A 20,991-nucleotide genomic window follows, 5' to 3' on the forward strand; every position below is an offset into this window, starting at 1 on the left:
TTGACACAGATCTCAGGCGGGTCATCTGTCCTTACTTGGGAATTTGGGAAACTGGGAAGGAGATGCATCGCTTTGGTCTGATGGGGGGTGCGGTGGGGTGGGTGTATAAGGGTGTGAATCTGGGGATGTTCACACCCACTCAACTTATGCATCCACATACACACAAATACTCCAGTGACAAAATCTCGGTTCTCCCTTTCATTCCCTCCGTCTTTCTCTCTGCAGAGCGTCTGTCTGTCATTCCGATTAGGAACGGGCAGAGTCACATAAAGCTGTGAGAGGATGAAAAAAAAGGGCGGGATGGGAGATAGAGGGAGTTACGGATGATGCGGAACCAATAAGACAAGGCTCTTCTGTGATACACTCGGTTTGTCAAATTCACTCGCCACATTATAGCTGCGTCTAATCCAGTGGTTCCCAAACTTTTTGCCGGCATGCCCCACTTCAGAAGCCAAAACGTTTCACACCCTGAATTTGTTTTGAATTGTATATTTCTGAAAGTTGGATTTCAGTTAAAAAAAAAAAAGCATCAGTAAAGCTTGCTTTTCTTTTTTGTGCAAAAATCAGATTCATTCAACTTAGTTTAATACACATACATGTATATTTTGGCCCTAGTTATCAACAGCTGCACACGTGGGAAATCACCTTCCTCTAAACTGTAAAGCAAAAGCTTCTGAACACCTTAATGTTGTCTCTGATAAGCATCCTGCAACTATGACATTATTTTGGTGTCTTATGAATTTATGTGGGTGTTTTATGCATGTTTTACTTTAACTTACAGACAGAATAGATAGTTTCCAATCTAAATTTAGAACTGATGGAACATTTTTAGACATTACAAGTTGGTGGAAGTTACAGAAGATTTATATTTTTAAGATGTTGCGTTTACATTCAAAGGTTAAAAAGGAAATGAGGACAGGAAGACTGACTAGTGGGCTAACTGATGAGACAAAAGGACACCTGGCTGCTTTCAACCCAGGTCTCTCAAATCTTTACTTTCTTAAGCATACGCCGCAATATTCAAACATCTTTACTTTGAGCTCTGTGCAAAAATATATAAATATAATATATGCACACTAATTGGAGCAGATATTCTCAAGTTATTTAGGATGTTGGTTCTGAAATATTCAAAGTTCCATTAATTAGCAAGCTCTCACATCACAATTAGGCTTTTAATTATAACTGTTTTAAGGACGAATGAACTGTAAAAGTCCACCATCTGTTTAAAAGTAATTAAAAGAAGAAGAAGTAAAACAACAACAACAACAAAAAGACAGTAGAAGCATAAAGTAGAGGACAAATACACTGCCAGCTAATTGTGCCTAATTGCAATATATAACAAGCTCTTTATACTGAAAATACAAGTTTCTTTACTTAGTTTTCACAAGTCTTTCAACCTTGTAGCTATAGCAGTGACCTGTGGAGAAAAGGTGAGAGCTGGTGTGAGGGAAGGGAAAAGAGACGGAGGCACGGAGAGGTGGCTGAGGATGGAGAAGGACGAGGAGGAGGAGGAAGAGAAGAGGTGTGAGCGTGCGGGAGGGCAGATGGGCACATGTATGGATGGGTGGTAAAAGACAACAGAACAATGCAAAGAGGCAATCGGGGGAGAGAAATGAGGAGAGGTGGATGAAGAGCCAGCGTGAGGGAGGAGGAGGTTGAGGAGGAGGAAGCGGGTAGGAGAGAGAGAGAGGGTGCTGAGCGAAGCGCCGTGTTTATCAGTGCTCAGAATGTACTGTGCTGTCGGTAAATGTCATCTCCTGTGCTTGAGTTACAATAGTCACAGACAGAGGCACACGTGGATAAACGTACGCAGGAAAATCAAACAGCAGAAGCCATTTGTCCACGCGACGTTAAATCGCTCTCACTCGACTGTCAGGTTTTCTTGTCTCCCGTCAGATCTTCAGCTTTTTCCCTCGTCTCCCTCTATGTGAAGAGCCTCGGAGAGACGCTGAAGCGCTCTTCACCTAAACCAAACATGCAGACATCTGAAAATGCAGAACAAATGATAGATATGTGCTGGAGGCAAGTCAAAATAGATGGCAGCAACAAACAGAGGAAAAGGGCAATGGTGCAACACTTGTTCCCAGCTGATTGCACTATTGTCAGCTGTACTGTGAGAAAAAGTCACACAGGTCTGTCCTGTGGTCTTCCTGCTTCTGAAGAAGACAGGGCAGGATGGGAAGAAGGTTCAGTGCCCAGTTTAATGGCTTTCTTTTAGTCCAGTTCCTTATCAGGCACAGCAGGCTTGGTTTCCTGAGCCTGTCAGAGAATGACCAGCAAAGGGAGGAGAAATCCTGTTTGTAAATCACACCACAGGGACTTTGTTACCATCAGGGGACTTTGTTTACTTTGTTTTACTACCACTGTCTTATCCTGTTGACAAGGCAGTGCAGTGCTGTGTATCGCTGATGTAACAGTGCGGTCAAAAGAAGAAGAAAAAAAGCAAAAAAAGCACAAAAACATGCTCTTTAAACCTCCATCCTGTACACCAGGTGCTAGTGTGCAAAAAGGCAAAAAAAACAAAAAGAAAAACGGAGATGCACTTCACCTCCCATGTGTGACGCCTCACCCATTACCGGTACAACATGACAGCTTCATATCAGCAGAGGAGGAAGCAGCATGCGAGTTAACAGGGGCATGACACCTGTCCGCTCAGTTAAACAGGTCACTCTGTACATCCAATCAAGACTTTACAAATGGCCGGATGTCTCTGTGCTGTCAGGTGTCTGATGTGCACACACAAGGCACTCCTTTGGTCACTGTGTGTGTGTCTGTTTGATGGTGGGTTAAACTGTTTATTGGCTGCAGTTAAAATAAAGAGAGAATAGCACAAGTGGATTCAAGTTCATTTCTCAAAGTAACCACAAGTTTTGTTTTTGCAGAAAACTGAAAAAAAAAATGTTAAAAGAGGGTTTTTTTCAGTCTGTGCCAAAACTGAAAACAGCAGTGATTTCGAGACGATCAAGATGTATGTTTAATTGTGGTCTCACTGTCCTGTTATTAAGAAACAAGTCAAAGAAACAGCACACATTCATACTAAACATACCTAATAAAGCTACAACGCAAATGGGGATTGGCATATTTTACAAATGTGGTACATGCTAACCAAAAGAAACAAGGTGGCATTACTAATGAGAAATATAAAGAAACCAATGCGATGGAAAACTGTTGGAAAACAGACAGCGTGTGGGTGAAAGCGGGGATAAGTGAAAAGTCTGGCAAACTTTTTACTAGAGAGAGGCATGTTTTATGTTTTTTATGTATATACTTCAAGAAGGCAACAGTGGTGTGGTGGTTAGAGCCACCTGGTTCTAGCCTTCTAGTTGGAGTTCGCATTGGTTCTCTACTCTAATGCAACGCTGGTTTCCTTCCACAGTGAAGAAGCAACTTGTGTGTGTCTACCTGTGCTACCTGTCCAGTGTGTACCCTGTGGCAGCTGGGATAGGCTCCAAACCCCACCCACCCTGGGAGATGGTTGGCTATATACTAAAATTTTGTGGAACACAGAGCAACACCTTCACGAAGGTCCCATCTTTTGTATGCCTTTTTAATTACCTGTGTATAATACTTGTTTCAATTATGCAAACTTTTCCCCTCAATTAAATGTTCTTGTAGATAGAATCTACTATATTAATCCCTCACAAAAAATTTTATCACGCCATCAGTAAATAAACTTAGTTATCTTAAATTTTTAAAAAAGTAAAATTACACACAAGAATGAACTGAATTGAAAAGAAAATACAAATACAGATAAACTAAATATACTACAATAAGGAGCTTAATAGGTAGAAATGTAAACACAAGAAGTACGGGTATTGTGGTATGAGGTGGTGAAAAATAGAGACTGAACCTAGAGTTCTAGGCTGTATTCTCCATGGAAGTAATAATAAGCAGATGAGATTCGAGTGTGTCTGTACAAAACTTGTTATTGTTTGTTGTTATTATTGTTATTGTTATTTTTCTGAATATGTTAGCCACCGCTGGTCTAAAATGTGTTTCACTTCGTAAAACATGCGAAAAAAAGATGAGTATATCCCCCTGATGTCAGTATTAATCACTAACTGATGTTTTCTTGTTGTTTTTCTACTTTAATAAGTGTAACTATCCTCATAGGAAGAGGCCTAATTGATACCTGACTGACGTAAATGAACGCTGCGAGTCGAGCCGCTCTCGCGCCTCTCTCTATCCGCACGATTCGCCGTGAAGTCACCACGGCAGCGGCGCGCTGTAACGGTCTCCCAGGCAACGCCGCGTGCTGCAGTGACGCCAGCCCGGGTCCCGGCTCGTGGTGAGTGGGGGCGTGACTCGCCACGTTAGCCCCCCCCTCCCTCCTCGTCTCCCGTCAGTGTGGGCGGGCCCCGCTAAAGAAGAGAGCGAGCGAAACACGACACTCCGAGGACGGAGAGAGGCACGGGGGGAGGAGAGAGTGAGCGCCGAGTGGTGCGAGAGTGAGTGGAAGACTGAAAAAGTCCGTGAAGAAAGAGAGGTTCCTTTTTAACGTTAATTTCTGTCAGAGAAGTAAGGCGGGTTCGCGGCGGAGAGATGTCAAACAGCGACGAAGATGCGGTTGAGACGGAGTAAACAGCTACCGGACAGTTAGCGAAACAAGTTGTTGGAAGAGAAGAGAGCGACGCTTTTCGCCTGGCTCGAGTCGGGACGGTTGACCGTCTTTCTTGAGCAACTTGAGCAGATTTGAGGCTGCGAGTTACGGGACGAGAGGACCGACGAGGTGCGGGCATAAAGCGAGTCCTACTTGTGAGATAGCTGGTTTAGGACCGCACCGAGAGAAAGAGGTTGGGGGGCTAGAGAGTGCCCGGCGGCGGCTAAACGAATAGAGAGAGCCGCTGGAGCTGAAGCCGTAAAAGTTTGCCTCGTATCTTCTGCGAGTTCTTCACGAGATTGCAAAGCAGAGCCGGAGGAAGAGGCCGAGAGACTGACTTTTCTTTCCACAAGCAGCTTTGTGGAATTTTCCCAGTTTAGCAAACTTTAGCTGTCCTGCCGAAGAGCTAAAGCGGAAAGAATGAAAACACCTGGAGATACTGGTAAGCTTTCGCCTCTCCCACTATTACGGTTATTTTATTATTTCTTTTTTTTACTTCCAGAGGCTGTAATCTGCAAAGCTTCACAGTAACTACCGGCACATAGCTGATTTACTAACAAGGCAAGACAGTTAACCACCCGCTTCCAGCCTGAAAGCCACAAATGAAAACCTGTTGATTTGACTCGTTTCTCACGAGCGGCGCAGCAGCCAGTGGTTTCGCTTGATAAGTAATAGCAATCTGGTCCAGGTTAGTACTGTACTCCAGTTTTAAGAGGAAGTGGTTAAACTACTGTACAGTGGTGAAAGCGACATCCTCCGTGTCACCCAGACAACTTGATTTCTCCATCCAGAAACTTTCAGAGAGCTCAGTAAAAATCCTAGAAGCACAATGTCTACGAGATGATGAGGGAGCAGTGTTCAGGTGATTGGATGAAGGCAGGTATGCTCGTAGCAACGTGATATTAACTCACTCTAAGGAGCATTGTCAGGTCTGTCACGGTGTTTGAAGTGAGGAGTGTGTGTGTGTGTGTGTGTGTGTGTGTGTTTGGGGGGGGGGATTCCCAGCAGTCAGCTGAGGTCTGTATGGGTGTCTGTTTGTCTAATTCCTGAAATGCTTGCATAAGTTTGTTCTTGTTGCTCCCTTTCTCTATTGAAGCCAGTGCATTTTTTTCCTCTGCACAAAAGAGGAAGTGGAAGTACACTCATGTGTGCCATCTATGCATTTTATTTTTTGAGGGCTGGTCATAACGTGTGTGCCTAACACTATTCTTTCTTCAAGTCACAAAGCTACAATTTGTTTCAGCAAAAGTGAAGATATTTGAGGTTCTGTATATCTCAGTCAATTATACTGCAGTGTTTAGCCTTTTGCATGATTTTTATCTTAGTATTGTGATGCTTAAAACAATATGCCCGCACCAAATAGACTGAAAAGACAGCAATAACAACGAACTAGAGCCTGAGTAGTCTCATAACTTACAAATAGTAAGCAAATAATCTGATGCCTTGTCCAAGCTTTAGAAACAAACACTTGTTATTAAATAATTTTAATAACACGCGTGTATCTGCATCTTTAATAAGTGTGCTTTGCTGCCAGAACAATGTGGTGACTTTCTAAGCATTTGGCGTGGGGGCATGTCAAGCAGTGCAGGACACTTCCCACTCGGGACCCCTCCCCCCACCCTGTCCCCTTCACCCACCCTCAGCCCCTTTACCCTCCACATTCCTACACACACACACACGTTCACTCAAAAACACACACTCCCTGCAGCAGCCCGAGTAGGCTGCCGTGACATCACACCACATCCCACCACAAGTAGCCCTTTTATGACGAGGAAATGCATGCTTGTGTGGCAGCAGATAGCCTGAGCCCATGTGGGAAGGCAGTAAAAATTGATTGGGTTTAGGTAATAGGTTTGATGTATGCAGCTTGTGTGTGTTTGTGTTTGCTATCTGTTCAGTAAAAGGTTAACTGTGGCTCTTTTGCATGACATCGTAAGTGTACACAGACATCCCACCAGTGTTATTTTGCATTTGAATGCAACGATGGTGAGGCAGTCTGTAAATGACCACTCGTATTTTTTAAATTTTGTTGAAATTTTGACCAAATATCAGTGTTTTTTTCTTGCTTTAGGAGCGTGGCTGTGCACGTAAACATAATTGTTGTGCATGTAGTTAGGGAAACTGTCTGTGTTATCTTACATAACACAAGTCTGTGCATTTTCCTCTTACTTTTTTAACCTATATGATAAACAACAGATGTCTTGAAGCTTGAGGAAATAAAAAAGGAATTGTTACTTAAAAAAGAATAGTGTTCCTGAAGTGAAAAATCAAAAGACTACGATTGTTTTTTCATAATAATCTGAACATTAAGGTTTAGCATTGCTTAAAATTTTAAAAAGTTGTCTGTTCCTCACAAGATTCATCACAGATTTCACAAATTTGATTCATCCTGCTGATTAATCATTTCAGCCGTAGTTCATAAGTATATGCACGTCATCTCAAAGCCATTATGTAACAGCAAATCTGATCCTATAACAGCACCTTTAAATAGTTGAATTATTGAACTGGCTAATCTGTGCCGCTCTCTTGATCTGTCTGATCTCCTGTTGTTGCTGTCGTTCGCGATCGGCGCTTTAACCCTTAACTCTTTTGTTGGATGTGGAAGGAGCCGACAGCAGTCCATGTGTAATGTGTGGGATGAAAAATGTAATCATTCATTCCTGGGACTGTTTGATGTGGGATTTATGTCCCATATGATAAGCTGCTGCCTCTATAGAGCTTACGTCCTTTTCTCTCCAGCACTTCCTTTACACTTTTGTTTTCTACGCCCACTTTATTAAGCTGAATACATGATAGGATTACTGTTTTGGAAAGTATCCCCATTTAATCAGAATCACTGCTGTTTACCTGGTCTTTGTTAGTGCTTGATGTAGTCTGGGGGGATTGGCTGCAAGCATTCCAAGTATTCTTCAGGTTGCATTAGTCAGCAGTGAGGTGGTATGTACACACATCATTAATCTATCTTTGTGTGTCCCTTGGAGGGTGTGCTAATGATTGATTAAGCTTGGGTGATAAGAGCTTACAGAAACACAATAATAACTCCCTAATATGTTATCTGCACGCTCACCACACAATCTGAGCTCTAGCTTTTGTATCTCACCTGTTTTCCTCTACTTTTGGGCCCCTGTCATTCGCTTCCCTCTCTGATGTGATAAGGACTGGTTTGTGTCTTTGTGTGACGCGATTGCATAGTGGGACCCTTGGCTCTGGAGTGGCCATTGTGCGTGTGTGTATGTGTGAGTGGAGTGTGGGACAATGGTGGGAGTGGGGCAGGGCCTGAGAGTGATTGTGTGTGGACTTGTGGGGCCGGGGACCTCTCTTTATGATAATAATGGTGGGGAGCAGCTCATAGTTTGGAGGTGCTTTTGACACACGAAGAGACCGCACTTCAGCATGCCTGTGAAATGTGTGTGTGTGAGAGAGAAAAGTGAAGTAAATTTGGACATTTTGACCTGTTCGTCACCAGTTCATTTAAATGTGACTGTTTTATTCTTCTCCTATATTCCCTGGAGTTTGTTATGGCAGGGCTGGAGACAAAAGGGCTGTTTGTGACCAGTCACTTGAGAGTGGATATTTCGCCATTCCTCCCTGTGTGGGTTCACATGTGTGATTGCTAGCATATGCTTTTCAATCTCAACAACCGCTGTGATGATAAGCACAGCGATTAGCCTTATCTGTGAAAACTCCCTTGCAATGCTGACCACAGCAAAACCACTGCCTCCTGCTATCCAGTACAGTTTTACAGCCTCCTTTATGGGACAGTGCCCTACTGTGATCAGGCTTAGGAAGCATACTTTCAGAAGGTGTCGTATCATTGTAATTGTTCATGTGAAAAGGCTTGTAAATCTGCAGAGAATTTACTTTGATTGTGTGAACATACAGCTTCTTAGAAATAGTTTAGAAACTATTAAGCCAAGGTTAGTAAAACAATAGTAGACGGAAATTGTATGCAGCCCTTAACGTATTTGTGCAGCTCAAGAAATAAACAAAAATACATTAAAAAAAATAAGCCTTTAGAATAAATAAATAAATAACATGACCTATATTTTCAGGTCCACACCTTTTCAGGTCCACATGCTCCTTTAGTTCCAAGCAAACACTGAGGTGCCATTGAGAGTTAAATATTCCTTCAAGTGTGGCTCAAATGTCAGGATGAAGATGCAGAAAAGTTTGCGAAACCTCAGCCAACAAAACGTGTAAATGGCCCCATCCATAACATGAGGTTAGTCATTAAATATGCTGCCTTGTGGCTGGCTTTACTCTGTATGAAAGTGTTCATCCCAAGCTTAATGTATTGCTCATATCTCTTATTTTACAAGAAGTAATAGGTTGATTTTCTAAGCAAGATGTTTCTAATGCACTTGCAGCTTCTTCTGTGTCACACTCTTTTTTATTGTAAAAGTTTTAATATCATGCTTTGTAGTTGACAAATGACTTCTGTTGTGTGTGTGTGCTGCGTGCAAGGTGGTTGGGGGGCGTCTTCAAATGTCTGTATTTAGCCAGGAATTTCACCAAAGGGAACAATGTGCTCAGCCAGTCGACACTAATGGACCTCCCCATCATTAGTCCTGTGCCGCCCTTGACCAGGGAGACCAGTGAGAGACAGCAGCCAACAAGGCTGCATTACCCTTGATAGTTCGAACGCCTCTGACCGCTGTCCAGCACCGCTCTCAGCGCATTCACCCCCGTGCCCACCCACCCCCGCCTCAGAGACCCACACATTAACCTCACATCTGAGGTCTAGTCCTGTACTGTGCGGAGGAGGACAGAGTGAATCCACAAAGGTACTATATACCCTGGGCACCATTTGTTTCAGCTCTTATGTTTGGGTATGCGGTTAAATGTATTTTTAACTGCTTGCATAAAGTGCGCTTAATTTAATCAAGCATAAAACACATTTTTTGTTTATCAAACAGTCAGAAATGACAAGAAGATGCATAGATATCTTTTAAGTTGGGTAACGCAGTGTTTTTACCTTGAGGTTATGTGTACCAATCACTTATGTGCTTTGTCAGCGCCCCACCCAAAAGACCCATTTTGAACCAGGAGAAAACCGAAAACAGTTTATTTTATCGTACAGATTCGTACAGATTACACTTTCTGTGCAATATTTTACCCGTGTGAATTTTTTACACCCTCCTTAAGTGCGCCTTTATAAATATGGTAATCCAGTATTCTAATATTTCATATCTTTTGTAAGTGTTACTATTTTGTTTTAGTGGCACAATAAAAAGAAAATGTCTTGCATCTTGGTTTCAGACTTAAAGAACTTTAAGTTTACATAGAAAGCCCCTGCAACTTAACTAAGCGTGTGTTTAGGCCGTGTGCGTTTGTCTGCAGTAGCAATCTGAGCCTAGTTTTACTAAGAGATCACTGGCTGGGGTGTCAGCATGACCCTGGTATTGGCTTTATTGGTTATTGGTCAGAGGTGGTAATGGGGTGGGTCTGCATGTCTGAATGGGATGAACTGTTGACAGATAAGAGTAACACTTTTGAAGAACATATGTGTAACATACACAAACACTCGTATTCGCTGCTGCTTTTTATGGGAATTCTTGGACCTCCCACATTCCTGCTTAGAAGGTTAATAGTTGCCGGCTGTGTTGCATTACACACGAGGGGAAAACACAACACTTACTATCTCTTCAAGCTTCTCCTGAACACAGTGATGATGATGTAGAGATATTTTCAGTGCCTCATAAGGATACTATGTGTCTGTTATTCTATGAGAGTAGAAGTTGTACTCTATTTTAAAGCTAGCTGCAGATCCACACACACATACACACAGATAAGGGTCCCTTTTCAAATGGGTATCAAAATTCATGTTGAGAATGCAGAGGGGTGTGTTGGTGTGCATGGGTTGACCTGCACTGTTCAGCAGCTGCCTGCGTTTGTGCATGCATGTGCATTGTAATGTAATACGGGGAGTTTACGGAGCTGTGGAGGTGACTCGGTGCGAGGCACAGAATGGCATGTTGTTGTAAAAGAATATGAAGTGTGTGTATATGAAGGTTTCTGGGTGGCCAGCTCTGTAAAGGTATTACTTGTTGAACAAAGCTTGTACAGCGGCACTTGTGGGTGTATGTAACGGCTTTTTGGTGACGGCGGCGCCACTGAAACCGAGCCGAGTCTGATGCCATAAACACACACACACACACATGCCGGTGTGAAGACCAGGTAACTCTATTCCTCTGATCCTTCCAGATGAGAGGTTTTATTTTGGATCCTCACGACACAATGACCTGTCCTTTAAGTTAGAGCCTGTATTGTCACCTCTCCACTGGTTGGAGTATAATCAGGGTGTAAGGTGTCAACACTGTGACAGCACTTAGTCAGTTAGCTACCTCTTCCTTCATCCATTACCTCCTCTAACCACACCACAACTGCCTGGCCTGCTGCACACATACATTAACACAGAGTAGTTTGTTGCAATCCTCTGTTGACAGAGCTGCACCCATTGGTTGCTGTTTTTGTTGGGCTCGGCCTCAGGGGTGTTGTAATCTATACTGGTAATCTAGATTAACCCCAATAACAGTGGTCCTGCTGGGGGCATCTTGACATAAAGGGGTCAGCGCACAATGTGGCTGCTAATTTTCATACCAAGCGGGTTCATAACAACAGGACAGCTTTAAAACAATCAGAACTATGTGGAAAACATGCAGTCTGTTGGTCTTGCATGTAAGGTGAATGTGTTTATTCAAACAGTTATGCATGTGTTCAGCAACTGTTAGCTGTATGGTAAAGTATGCATAATAATAATAATAATGTTTTTTAACCTCAGTTTTTCATCATGTAGAATAATGGCAATTTGTATGTCTAGACTGCATCTGACATATGTGCCAGAACTCGCTCTTTCTAGTGTTTCAGTCACAGAAGCATAAAAACTTAAATTGATATATCTGGCTATAGTTGCACTTCAGAGGTGTGTGTGTTTGTGTGCCATTTTCAGAGATGCATTGAAGCTCATTTTCTAAATCTAAGTACTACTGCAGAACTGTGCTTGTTCAAATGGCTGTCGTCCCGCCTTATTATACACCTTGCCTGCTTTCAACTTCCCATCATGCAGAGAGAGAGGGAGAGTTAGTACCAGCGACATTGTGACATCTTAGAAGTAACAGTAGAAGTAACAGGTAGCTGTTACTTCTAAGATGGTGTTGTACATTAATAAAATAACCAACTAGTATTTTTGGTGCTGACTAGTCTAGCCCTCTGTCTGCGGATCCTTTGGGATTGGACACTAACCAGTTTTTTAACCTGCTGATACATAGTGCAGTCTCCCACTTATGTAACTGCACAAATGTCATGTCATTATAGCTGTAAAATGAGTTCGGCAAAACCTTTAACCTGCCCCTAGTTCTTGTCAATGCCCTGATCTTAAAGCCCTAAGTCATCATCAGTGATGACCACAACTCCGAGCCCTATCCCCAACCTTTAGAGAAGAGTATAAATAAAGAAGAGAATAAAGGACATTTTTTTAAAGGATTTAGTATAAATAATTTTTGATGCATTCCATTTAGACTGATTATTCCTTTTGTTCCCTGATTCTAAATACTTTTTTATCATCTTTCTGAAGCCAAAAAATCAAATATTCTAACAGCAGAGGGTTGGAATCATCAACCTGTCATATCCGACTGTCCCTGCGTGAGAATAGTGCCAAGTAACTGTCTGGTGTATTCACAGTGAGGAAGTGGGCACCATGGTTCCTGCCTCCTGCGTGCTCTAACCAGGCAGCAACTTTGCCCAAACCAGAGTATTTCCAGTAGTGAGAAAGTACCTCGTGCTGTGCACGACATTTGAGAAAGAGCAGTTTTCCACAATGTCTTGACATGATTCTAATGTGTGAAAAAGCTTGTGTGTAAGTGTGGCACAGACTGGACTGTACCACTGTCCTCTGATTCAGGGAGGTGCTGAATGGAGCTCCTAACCCCTCTCTAACCCCTTAAGTCCAGTGCAGTCAGCAGACACTCCCTGCAGAAAGGCAGCAGTGTTTGAATAGTTCCCCTAGCTATTTTTATCTGGGAATCTGCCTCTGTGCTGGACCCAGGGAGCAGGGGTAGAGGGCAAATATCTGATCTAATTCTGGATGATGGGAAGTCACCAAAAGGACTTCTGTGCCACTTGCAGTGCTGATGCTGTGTGTGTGTGTGTGTGTGTGTGTGTGTGTGTGTGTGTGTGTGTGTGTGTGTGTGTGTGTGTGTGCCCGTGCCTGTTTGGTTGGCTGTCAGCCGGGTTTTGAAATGCTGTCTGGCGCCAAGTTAAACTTTCTCTCTTGTCACCCTCCTCCTCCTCCTCTACCAACCAACCTTTCCCTTCCCCCTTACTCCCTCTCTTTTCCTCGCCTCTTCTTCCTTCCCTTCACCCCATGTAAGGAATGCAAGATCACATTTAGAGTTTTCTTTTCAACCAGTCTTTCCTCTTTCTCCTGTCTGTCTGTTCGCTCTGCTGGCTCTCTCTGTCTGTCTTCCTCCATGTTCAGACCTGTTCTGCTTTGTACGTCAGAGCTTATTTTGCACTTTGAGCCAACTCATCATAGAGTAAGCATGTGAGCGGGAAAGTTATGTGTATTTTGACGGCAAGAGTTTAGCCGTAGGTAAACAGTGTGCATTTGAATGGAATAAAAACTGCTCTTAATAGAAAGATTTCCTCTGTGTGAGCATTGTAAATTATATTTCAGATTTAAAATCTGCTCTTTTAACACTGTGAGCACAGGCAAATAGTTCACATTAGAAGCTGGGCTTTTTGCAGGTGTGTACATGCAAACACCTCATAATTGCTAGGCAAATGTATCCGGTAATAGTAGCAAGATCTTTTTGTGGCGCGAGGCTGTTGTTCTTTTATCAGCAGTTTCTGTTTAATCTGATGTTGTCTTTTAGACAACTTTCTCTTATACACAAGATCTAGAAACACAGTGATTTACTGTATCAGACAAAAATTTGACCCATAAATGTTAATATACCCTAAATCAAAGGCCTGCTGCTGAATCCCGCTCTTTAGCCTGACTTCTGACTTTTCAGCCAGATGGGATCACTCTGTAAAGTGTGTGTATGTCCAGGAGAGAGAGAGAGAGGGAGAGAGAGAGAGTGTGTTTTCATTTCGAACAGACACACATGCACATGTCCCTGTAGGGGAGTGAAACCTTTTTAGGCATCGATTGACCCTCCCATCCCACCATCCTCTCTTCCCTCTCACTTTCATTTCTGTGTCACCAATCCATGGGCTAATACCCCAGTGGCAGCTCCACTTCCATTAGCTTTCTCCTCCTCTCTCCTGCTTCATGTCACCCTACACTGTCTCTTTTTCTTTCACTGGACACCACTGATTTACCAGATAAGTAGATCCAGCTCAGCTGTCTGCCAACATGGCTTGTGTAATATATAAAAACTGTCTGTCATGGTCAAAATGTATCTGCAGTAGGTTGTGACTGATGTTCACCTTCGTGAATCAGCCTGAAAATTAAAAGAAAGAGCTCAAAGTCAAGTCCAAGTTGATCATATGTTGTACACATAAACACATGCACAGTACTGAATTTCTCCCAAGATGTGTGAGCAGAATAAAATGTGTTGGATTTCGCTCTCGGCTGGAGAGAAATCTGACTTTTTCTGCCCACCCTCTTAAATGTTCATGAGACTTCCTCGCTGCAGGACGTTGGCTTTTTCTGGGCTCTCCAGGTGTGTGTTTTGTGTGTCTGCTCCTCCGCCTGTGTATCTGTGTAGGCCAGCCTAAAAGAAACTGAATAATGCATTGGATCATTGGAAAGGTATTTATAGGAAAGCAGAGTGATAAAACTTTAATGATGGAGATGGCCATCAGTGTTGCACATCATATAGCATACACACACACACACACACACACACACACACAGATGCAAACTGCTGGAAACAGACTCATCACACATTTCCCAGGGGGTTTGTCCATAAGTGTGTGCTAGCCAGTCTTATATGGTCTACCACTCTCCACTCTTTACCCGACCCAAACATACACTCGAACTTTTTAGATAGTTGCGCTGTTGGTCAGTTGACATTTGAGTGAATTATTAATGCTGGAGAAGCGTCACAGTTACTCAAGAACAGTGATGTGTGTTGTCTAGTATGACCAGAAATTTGTAGAACTATGTATATATATTTTTTTCACACTCATAGGTTTCACACTATATTATTTTTGCTTTAGTGAGTCTTTATAAATGTTTACAGATTGATTGATTGATTTCTGATTCCTATGTCAAGAGTATATAGAATATGCTCTATATAGAGAAAGATTTTTAATATTTTAATCCATCCATCCATATTCTTAACTGTTTACCTAATTCAGGATCACAGGAGAGGGCTTGAACTTATCCTAGCTGTCATTGGGTAAGAGTCAATGCACACCCTGAACAGGTCACTAGTCTGTCACAAGGCTAAAGGTATACCCCCTGCAGTGGTCGCTTTGCTCACTGCCACGCCGTCATCACACAGATGCAGTCATTTATACCTGCTGTTAAGGTGCAAGAAAAAGCTTCTGAAATTAAAAGAGAAAAGAAAAAGGGGGAGCTTCCTGCAGAGAGCGCCCTTCACAGAAGCGGTCTCATTTTTAAAACTTGTGAACAGCAGACACAGCTACTTTCTCAGTTACAAGTTCTTTTAGAGCTGTTCTGGTTGCTTTTCTTCATCTGCAGTTTGTAGAGTCCCTTGTTCTTATCATATTGTTATACTACCTGGGTAGTTAGGATTACGTGTGCCTTGATGGTCATCCTGTTGAAGAGAATTAGCTGAGGAATGTTAAATGTTTTAAATTATACTGCTTTGATACTCTTCACTGCTCTGCTGGTGGACAGTACATTTAACTGCCTTGGCAAAACCACAACAAGCATTTTGTATGTTCATGAGTATAGAGTTAAAATAATGATTGCCTAATACAATTTTTATCTTTAATTTGCAAATATCCGGAAGGATTGAAACATTTAAATATGATTCCCTTGGTATATACTGCAAAATAGTTAGAATTTCATTCATACAAATCTTAATTTAGTAATAATCTATTATTTAACACTACCAAAGTTGGAGTTCAGTTGAGGAAATGGTTCTGAAACTTAAATTTGTGGTTAACTGTTAAGCAGCAGGCTCAGCTCTCACTGTCTGTATCCTGCGTGTGCTGCAGCACCTCCATACAGTAGTCCTGCCCTAGGTCACAATAGTTTTATGCACGTCCATTTTTAGCATCAGATGTGGCCCAGGGAAATTACGTAACAGGCATGCAGTTGCATGCGGGTGGGCGTACACACATACTATACTAATACTGTACTTATACGCAGTGATTGTTGGTTTAGCAGATTAAAGGTTTTGAGAACAGTGAGCTAGATCCCCTGACCAGTCACAGGATGAGAGGGAAAATGAAAGTAGGGAAGACTGGATCAAAAGCAGCAGAGGGATTTTTTAAGCTTCAAAGAATGCAGTAAAAGGCAGTGAGCTAAACAGGGGCTACCACAGGTTTGATGGTAGATAATAATGTGGGCTAAAGGTGGTTCATCTTCAGTAAGAGATTATTAAGAGAAAGATGTGGGAATTCAAGCAAGCTACATGTGTGACTAATTAAAAGCTAATCTACCTTCAAGTGTTGGGACCTTAGTTATTGGCCATATCACATCAATAACAGTAATAACTTGAGCAATGGCAACATAAATCTTGAGCAGCAAATCAGTGTTGTGGATGTAGTCAAGCAGATTTTATTTGCATATTCTCAGTAACATTTCATGTCTGGTTTGCAGCTGCTAGCATGTGCATTTGTGGTAAATAGTAATGCTTTGTATACATGTTGCCTTGGAAACAAGACCTAAGTGCAGCATCAACAGCTTGCTGAGAGATGCCAATCAAAATATTACACTCATGACTGCAGGCTAGAGAAAGAGTGTAGAAAATGAATTAGAGATGCTGTAACTGTAATTTAAGTGAATTGCTTTTACCCGTACTCACACTAGGGTCTTTGTAGTCTCATACATTTTCTCCAGCTAGCCCCCAGCAAGTATCCTCACCGTGAGTGTGTGGGCGTCATGTTAGTAGGTTTATTGTGTTCGTCTGGCCCAGGAATTAGCCAGGGTCTGTGCGAAGGTACACTCTTTCCCTTAGGTTAGTTGTGAGTGGAGGCAGAGTGCAGAGGTGTGTGTGGGAACGTGGGCTCCGTGCATGCGTGTGACTCACTGATGTCAGTGTTTTGAAGTAAACTTGTTTGCAGCAATGAACCGATTGTGAATTTCTGGGCCGATACAGATTTGTCTAATAGCCTTAATGATACAAGAACAATAATAATAATAATGATAATAAACTTTATTTGGGTAATTACATAATACTTTACAGAACACAGTTAATTAATGATAATAAAAAATAAAATACACTCAGACATTTCGCCAGAGCAGAAGTCATATGACACAACAGATAAATATCAGCCATGGACAATGTTAAATACCATCTATTTTCAAAATTGGTTAATACTAATATTTGGCTATTAATTTGTGAAAGTTTCAGTTATGATTGGATTACCAGCACTGGATCCATATTGCTTAACAAAGCCCTGCGTTCACATTTTCTATGGTTTCTTTAGACGTCACTTTGTTAGAGGTGTTTTCTGTGTCACATTTAGCACTTTAGAGACCTTAGAGGAGTTAACAATATAAACCTGACATCGTCAGCATAGAAAATATCCACCGATAAGCTAAACAAAGTGTTGTAGTTTCCGCATCCAAGAGTGTGGTAGATTTAGGTCATATACAGTATATAAGATGGATGCAGTGACCGCGATGTCACCCACTGGTTTGTGAAGTCCTGTTTTGAAGCCTTGAGATGAGCTTTTCTGCCTGAATGTAAAGAGGAAAGTTTGACTATAAAACCACTTTTTCATTGGCTAATGACTTGTTATTGATCCTCAACCAGTGAGCAAGATACCATGGCTAATCCTTCTTTTTGATACATGGGGTGACCATAGATAGATGTAAGTTTTTATTCTGTATGAATGAGCCACTGATGAGTGACTTCTGGTCCTACAGAGGTTTATGGGCCTTCTGTAGGACCAGAAATCTTTTTGCAACCACAGCTGTTGCCATCTGGTGGCCTTCAGAACGAATGTAGGTTTAAGCATTTCGCTAGTTTCATTTTCCCAACCAGAAAGCTAGATCTGTGTTTTTTAGCCTCTATGGTTCAGGTCCAATTAATGTAAAGTTTGTCATCAGATGGTGACTTGCAATATTTTGTGCCAGTATGGAGTCATTTGCTTCAAGGTGACTTATAGAATGACTTGTGCAGCTGTGTTCAGGTGTCCGGAGTCACATATAAAGCGATTCACTCATCATGCATCACTTTGTAGCTGATGGTTGGTCACCAGCAAAAATTGCAGGCTCGCGTGATAGAGATAACCTTCTAAAGTTTTTACCAGCTTTTAAGCAATTGCAATTATTTCCCTCTGTTTATTCATATTTTACAACACAGAGACTGTGTAAATACATTGAGTTTTGTCTGTTGTATGCTGTGGAGGTGTAACCAGAAGCCAGTGCAGCTGTCACTTCATGGGAAACCCCCAGTGCCACCTTACAGCCTGGATGGATGATCAGAGCCATTTGAGCGCTCAGGACAATAGATTTCATGTATGCCATTGGTACAATATGTGAATTTAGGTCTGGGTGCGTGACATGTAACTGAGAGGTATTGCCACTGTATGCTCACACTCTCATCCCCTCCTACACCCACACACACGCCACATACAAGCGCAAACAGGGAGGTTGCACCTCATGTTATGAGTCCTACCGCGCGGAGGTAATCTGTGTGTGTACACTCAGCTCTTACATAACAGTATACTAACTGACGGGAGAAAGTTCATCGTGCTCTCTTCCAATCAGTCTTTTATCTCGGTGAACTTCCTTCCCCATCGCTCATTCATTTCTCGTTTTTCACTTCCTTCCTCTTATAGTCTTCTTTCTGTGTCTCCTCGCACCTGTGATTTTTTTTTTTAATTTGTAGTTTGCCAAGAAAAAAAAACATGTAAAAATTTTGAAACATCCACTAATAAATATATCTGTTGTAGCTGGTTTTCTGATCACCAGCAGGAGTGTATGAAGTGAGTAAGCTCACTGTTGATAAATATTTATAGCAATTTTTCTACAGGGAGTAGAACATTTACTTTGTCATGTGTGAATAACATGTGACTTTATCACGCTGTCCAGACCCGGTCCTTGTTCTAACACCCACTTTCTGTCGTTCTGGCTCGTATTTGTGTTAAAGCTTTTAATAAATGTTCCTTCGAATGACTTTCCTGTCCCCTTGTGACCTGTCAACAAGCTGTAAATTAAAGAGAAGGAGCAGCAAACAAAACTACTTTGAGTAAATGGAAACTAACATGGAATTGTTTTCAATTAATTCACCCCACATATCCCAGTTCTAAATTACACCATCCAGTTAGCAATAATTTTATTTGCATTGTATCAGCTGCCTCGCTGGATGATAAGCTATTAGCCAAATCAAGATTTCTTGTCTTGATAATATTATAATGTGGAATCCACAAGGCTTCCAAACAACACCAGGATAGAGGGTTTAGTGTCAGGATTAGATGTTTACTTCAGTGCATTTAGAGAGAGAAGAGCACTTGATTAAATTAGTGTAGGACGACAGGGCAAGCAGGATATCACAGTGACAGCACATTTTACCAACACTTCACAGCCTGTCGCACTTTAGTTAACTTACCATTGATTGAATATTAATTTTTTCCCAGGGGTGCACAAACAGATGATGTAATTGCATTTGGTCTTTGTTTTGGTACGCTGCAACATCACCAACTGGTGATAATATGACAGTGTTTCTCTATGATTTCAAAGACCAGGTGGAGACTTTTCTGAAATGCTGTAAATCATTATAGGACAATGTAAATACAACAGTGTAAATGAACTTTACTAACCTGTCTATAATGTTATATCAAAGACAGGATAATGTTACTTTATCATGTTATCAAATGTAAAATTTTCAGAGTGTAAATGTAATGTGTTCACATCACTGTATTATAACATTGCTGCGTTAGGGCTTAGGTTAATTTTTACTGCTAGTATTAAGTGGTTTAAAATGTTAAAGCAGATGTAACAGACCTTTTGCTTGCAAATATTCAAAGATACTTTGACAAAGAGCCGGTGTTTGATTATACATATTTGCTTCCCCTCAAAGAAAAAGATTATTATTAACACAATCATCATTGTTGGTATCAAAGTCTCACGATGAGTGCATTTCAGGCGATAATTTAAATTGAACATAATAAATACAACCCTTTTATGTCACAATAATGTTATCTTTTAACCTCTGCAGCACCTCAGTAACCATTATTCACATATTATCTGTTTTACAATTTAAGCAGTGGGATAGTGTTACTTCCACTGCATTCACTACCCTTGCCTCTCTGCGTTGGTCTGACAGCCCAGCTGAATCACACTGTAGGTTGAATGGGGAACACAATCCCATATGTGTCACTCAGGAAGGCCTTAATGAAACCAAGTATAAGTCTGAGATTGACCTTACATTATGCATTAGTCTGGTTTAGTGTGCTGTTGGTGCAAAGGATGTGCAAGACTGAAGAGGACTGCTCTCTGCCAGTGCAGGGCAGCTGTGTGTTTACAGCTGAGCTCATTGCGTAGCAGTGTAGATCAGCTGCTATTGTTTAGAAGGGTGGCTGGAACCATATAGTACAGTTGGGTACATATTTCAGGCTACAATGGACCTTGGTCATCTGCTCCTATCACAGCTCTGTCTCTTTATCTCTTTCTCTCCTGCTCTTCATCTCTCTATTTTGCTCTTCTCTCAAGTTACATCATCATCAGCCTTTCTCTCTCTGTCTCACTTTCTCTCTCTCTCTCTTACTCTTGCATAACGTCCAGCTTTATTTGCTCCAGCTGAGGTTTCTAATCTTTCCCATGAGGCAGAACGCGAGAGCAAACCAGGAGAGGAGAGGAGCCGGCCGAGACAACCTTTTTAACCTGCCTGTGTGCACTGCCACATTAACTCAATCACCCCACCAATTAATCTGGTGCAGGGCTTTCTTTACCTGCACCACCAAAACAGTGTTTAAAGCGCATGCATGTGTGTGTGCACACCCTTGTGGTTGGTAGGATTGCGCTGTCTTCATTTATGCCTTCGGTCTGTCACATCAAGTATGTCTGTGTGCTTCAGTGTAGGGGTTGCGTTGCCTCTCTTGGCAGCCCAGTGCTAAGAGGGGCATAAGTAGTGATTATCTGCACACCGTGCAGCAGGAGCAGACACTCGTTTGTCCAAGCCTGAGAAGACCCCAATTACGTGCACGCTCCAGCATTGTGGGGCAGATATGCTCATATCAATGAGATCATGCGCTGACTTAGCGCGTGTGTGCTTGTTGCAACTGCAAATACACCATGC

The 20,991-nt window shown here is 42.0% G+C and overlaps 1 protein-coding gene across 1 annotated transcript in view; it reads left to right on the forward strand.

Annotated features, from left to right (window-relative positions):
* Nucleotides 1-4,388: 4,388 nt before the first annotated feature.
* The window catches only part of erfl3 (Ets2 repressor factor like 3), a 60,732-nt gene continuing 44,129 nt past the window's right edge, over nucleotides 4,389-20,991 (forward strand). Inside the window, exon 1 of the mRNA XM_005455521.4 lies at nucleotides 4,389-5,042. Coding sequence (XP_005455578.1) covers nucleotides 5,021-5,042 — 22 coding nt within the window. The 5' untranslated portion in view covers nucleotides 4,389-5,020. The remainder of the gene's footprint in view (nucleotides 5,043-20,991) is intronic.

This window comes from Oreochromis niloticus, linkage group LG11, assembly GCF_001858045.2.
Source record: "Oreochromis niloticus isolate F11D_XX linkage group LG11, O_niloticus_UMD_NMBU, whole genome shotgun sequence".
Taxonomy (NCBI): domain Eukaryota; kingdom Metazoa; phylum Chordata; class Actinopteri; order Cichliformes; family Cichlidae; genus Oreochromis; species Oreochromis niloticus.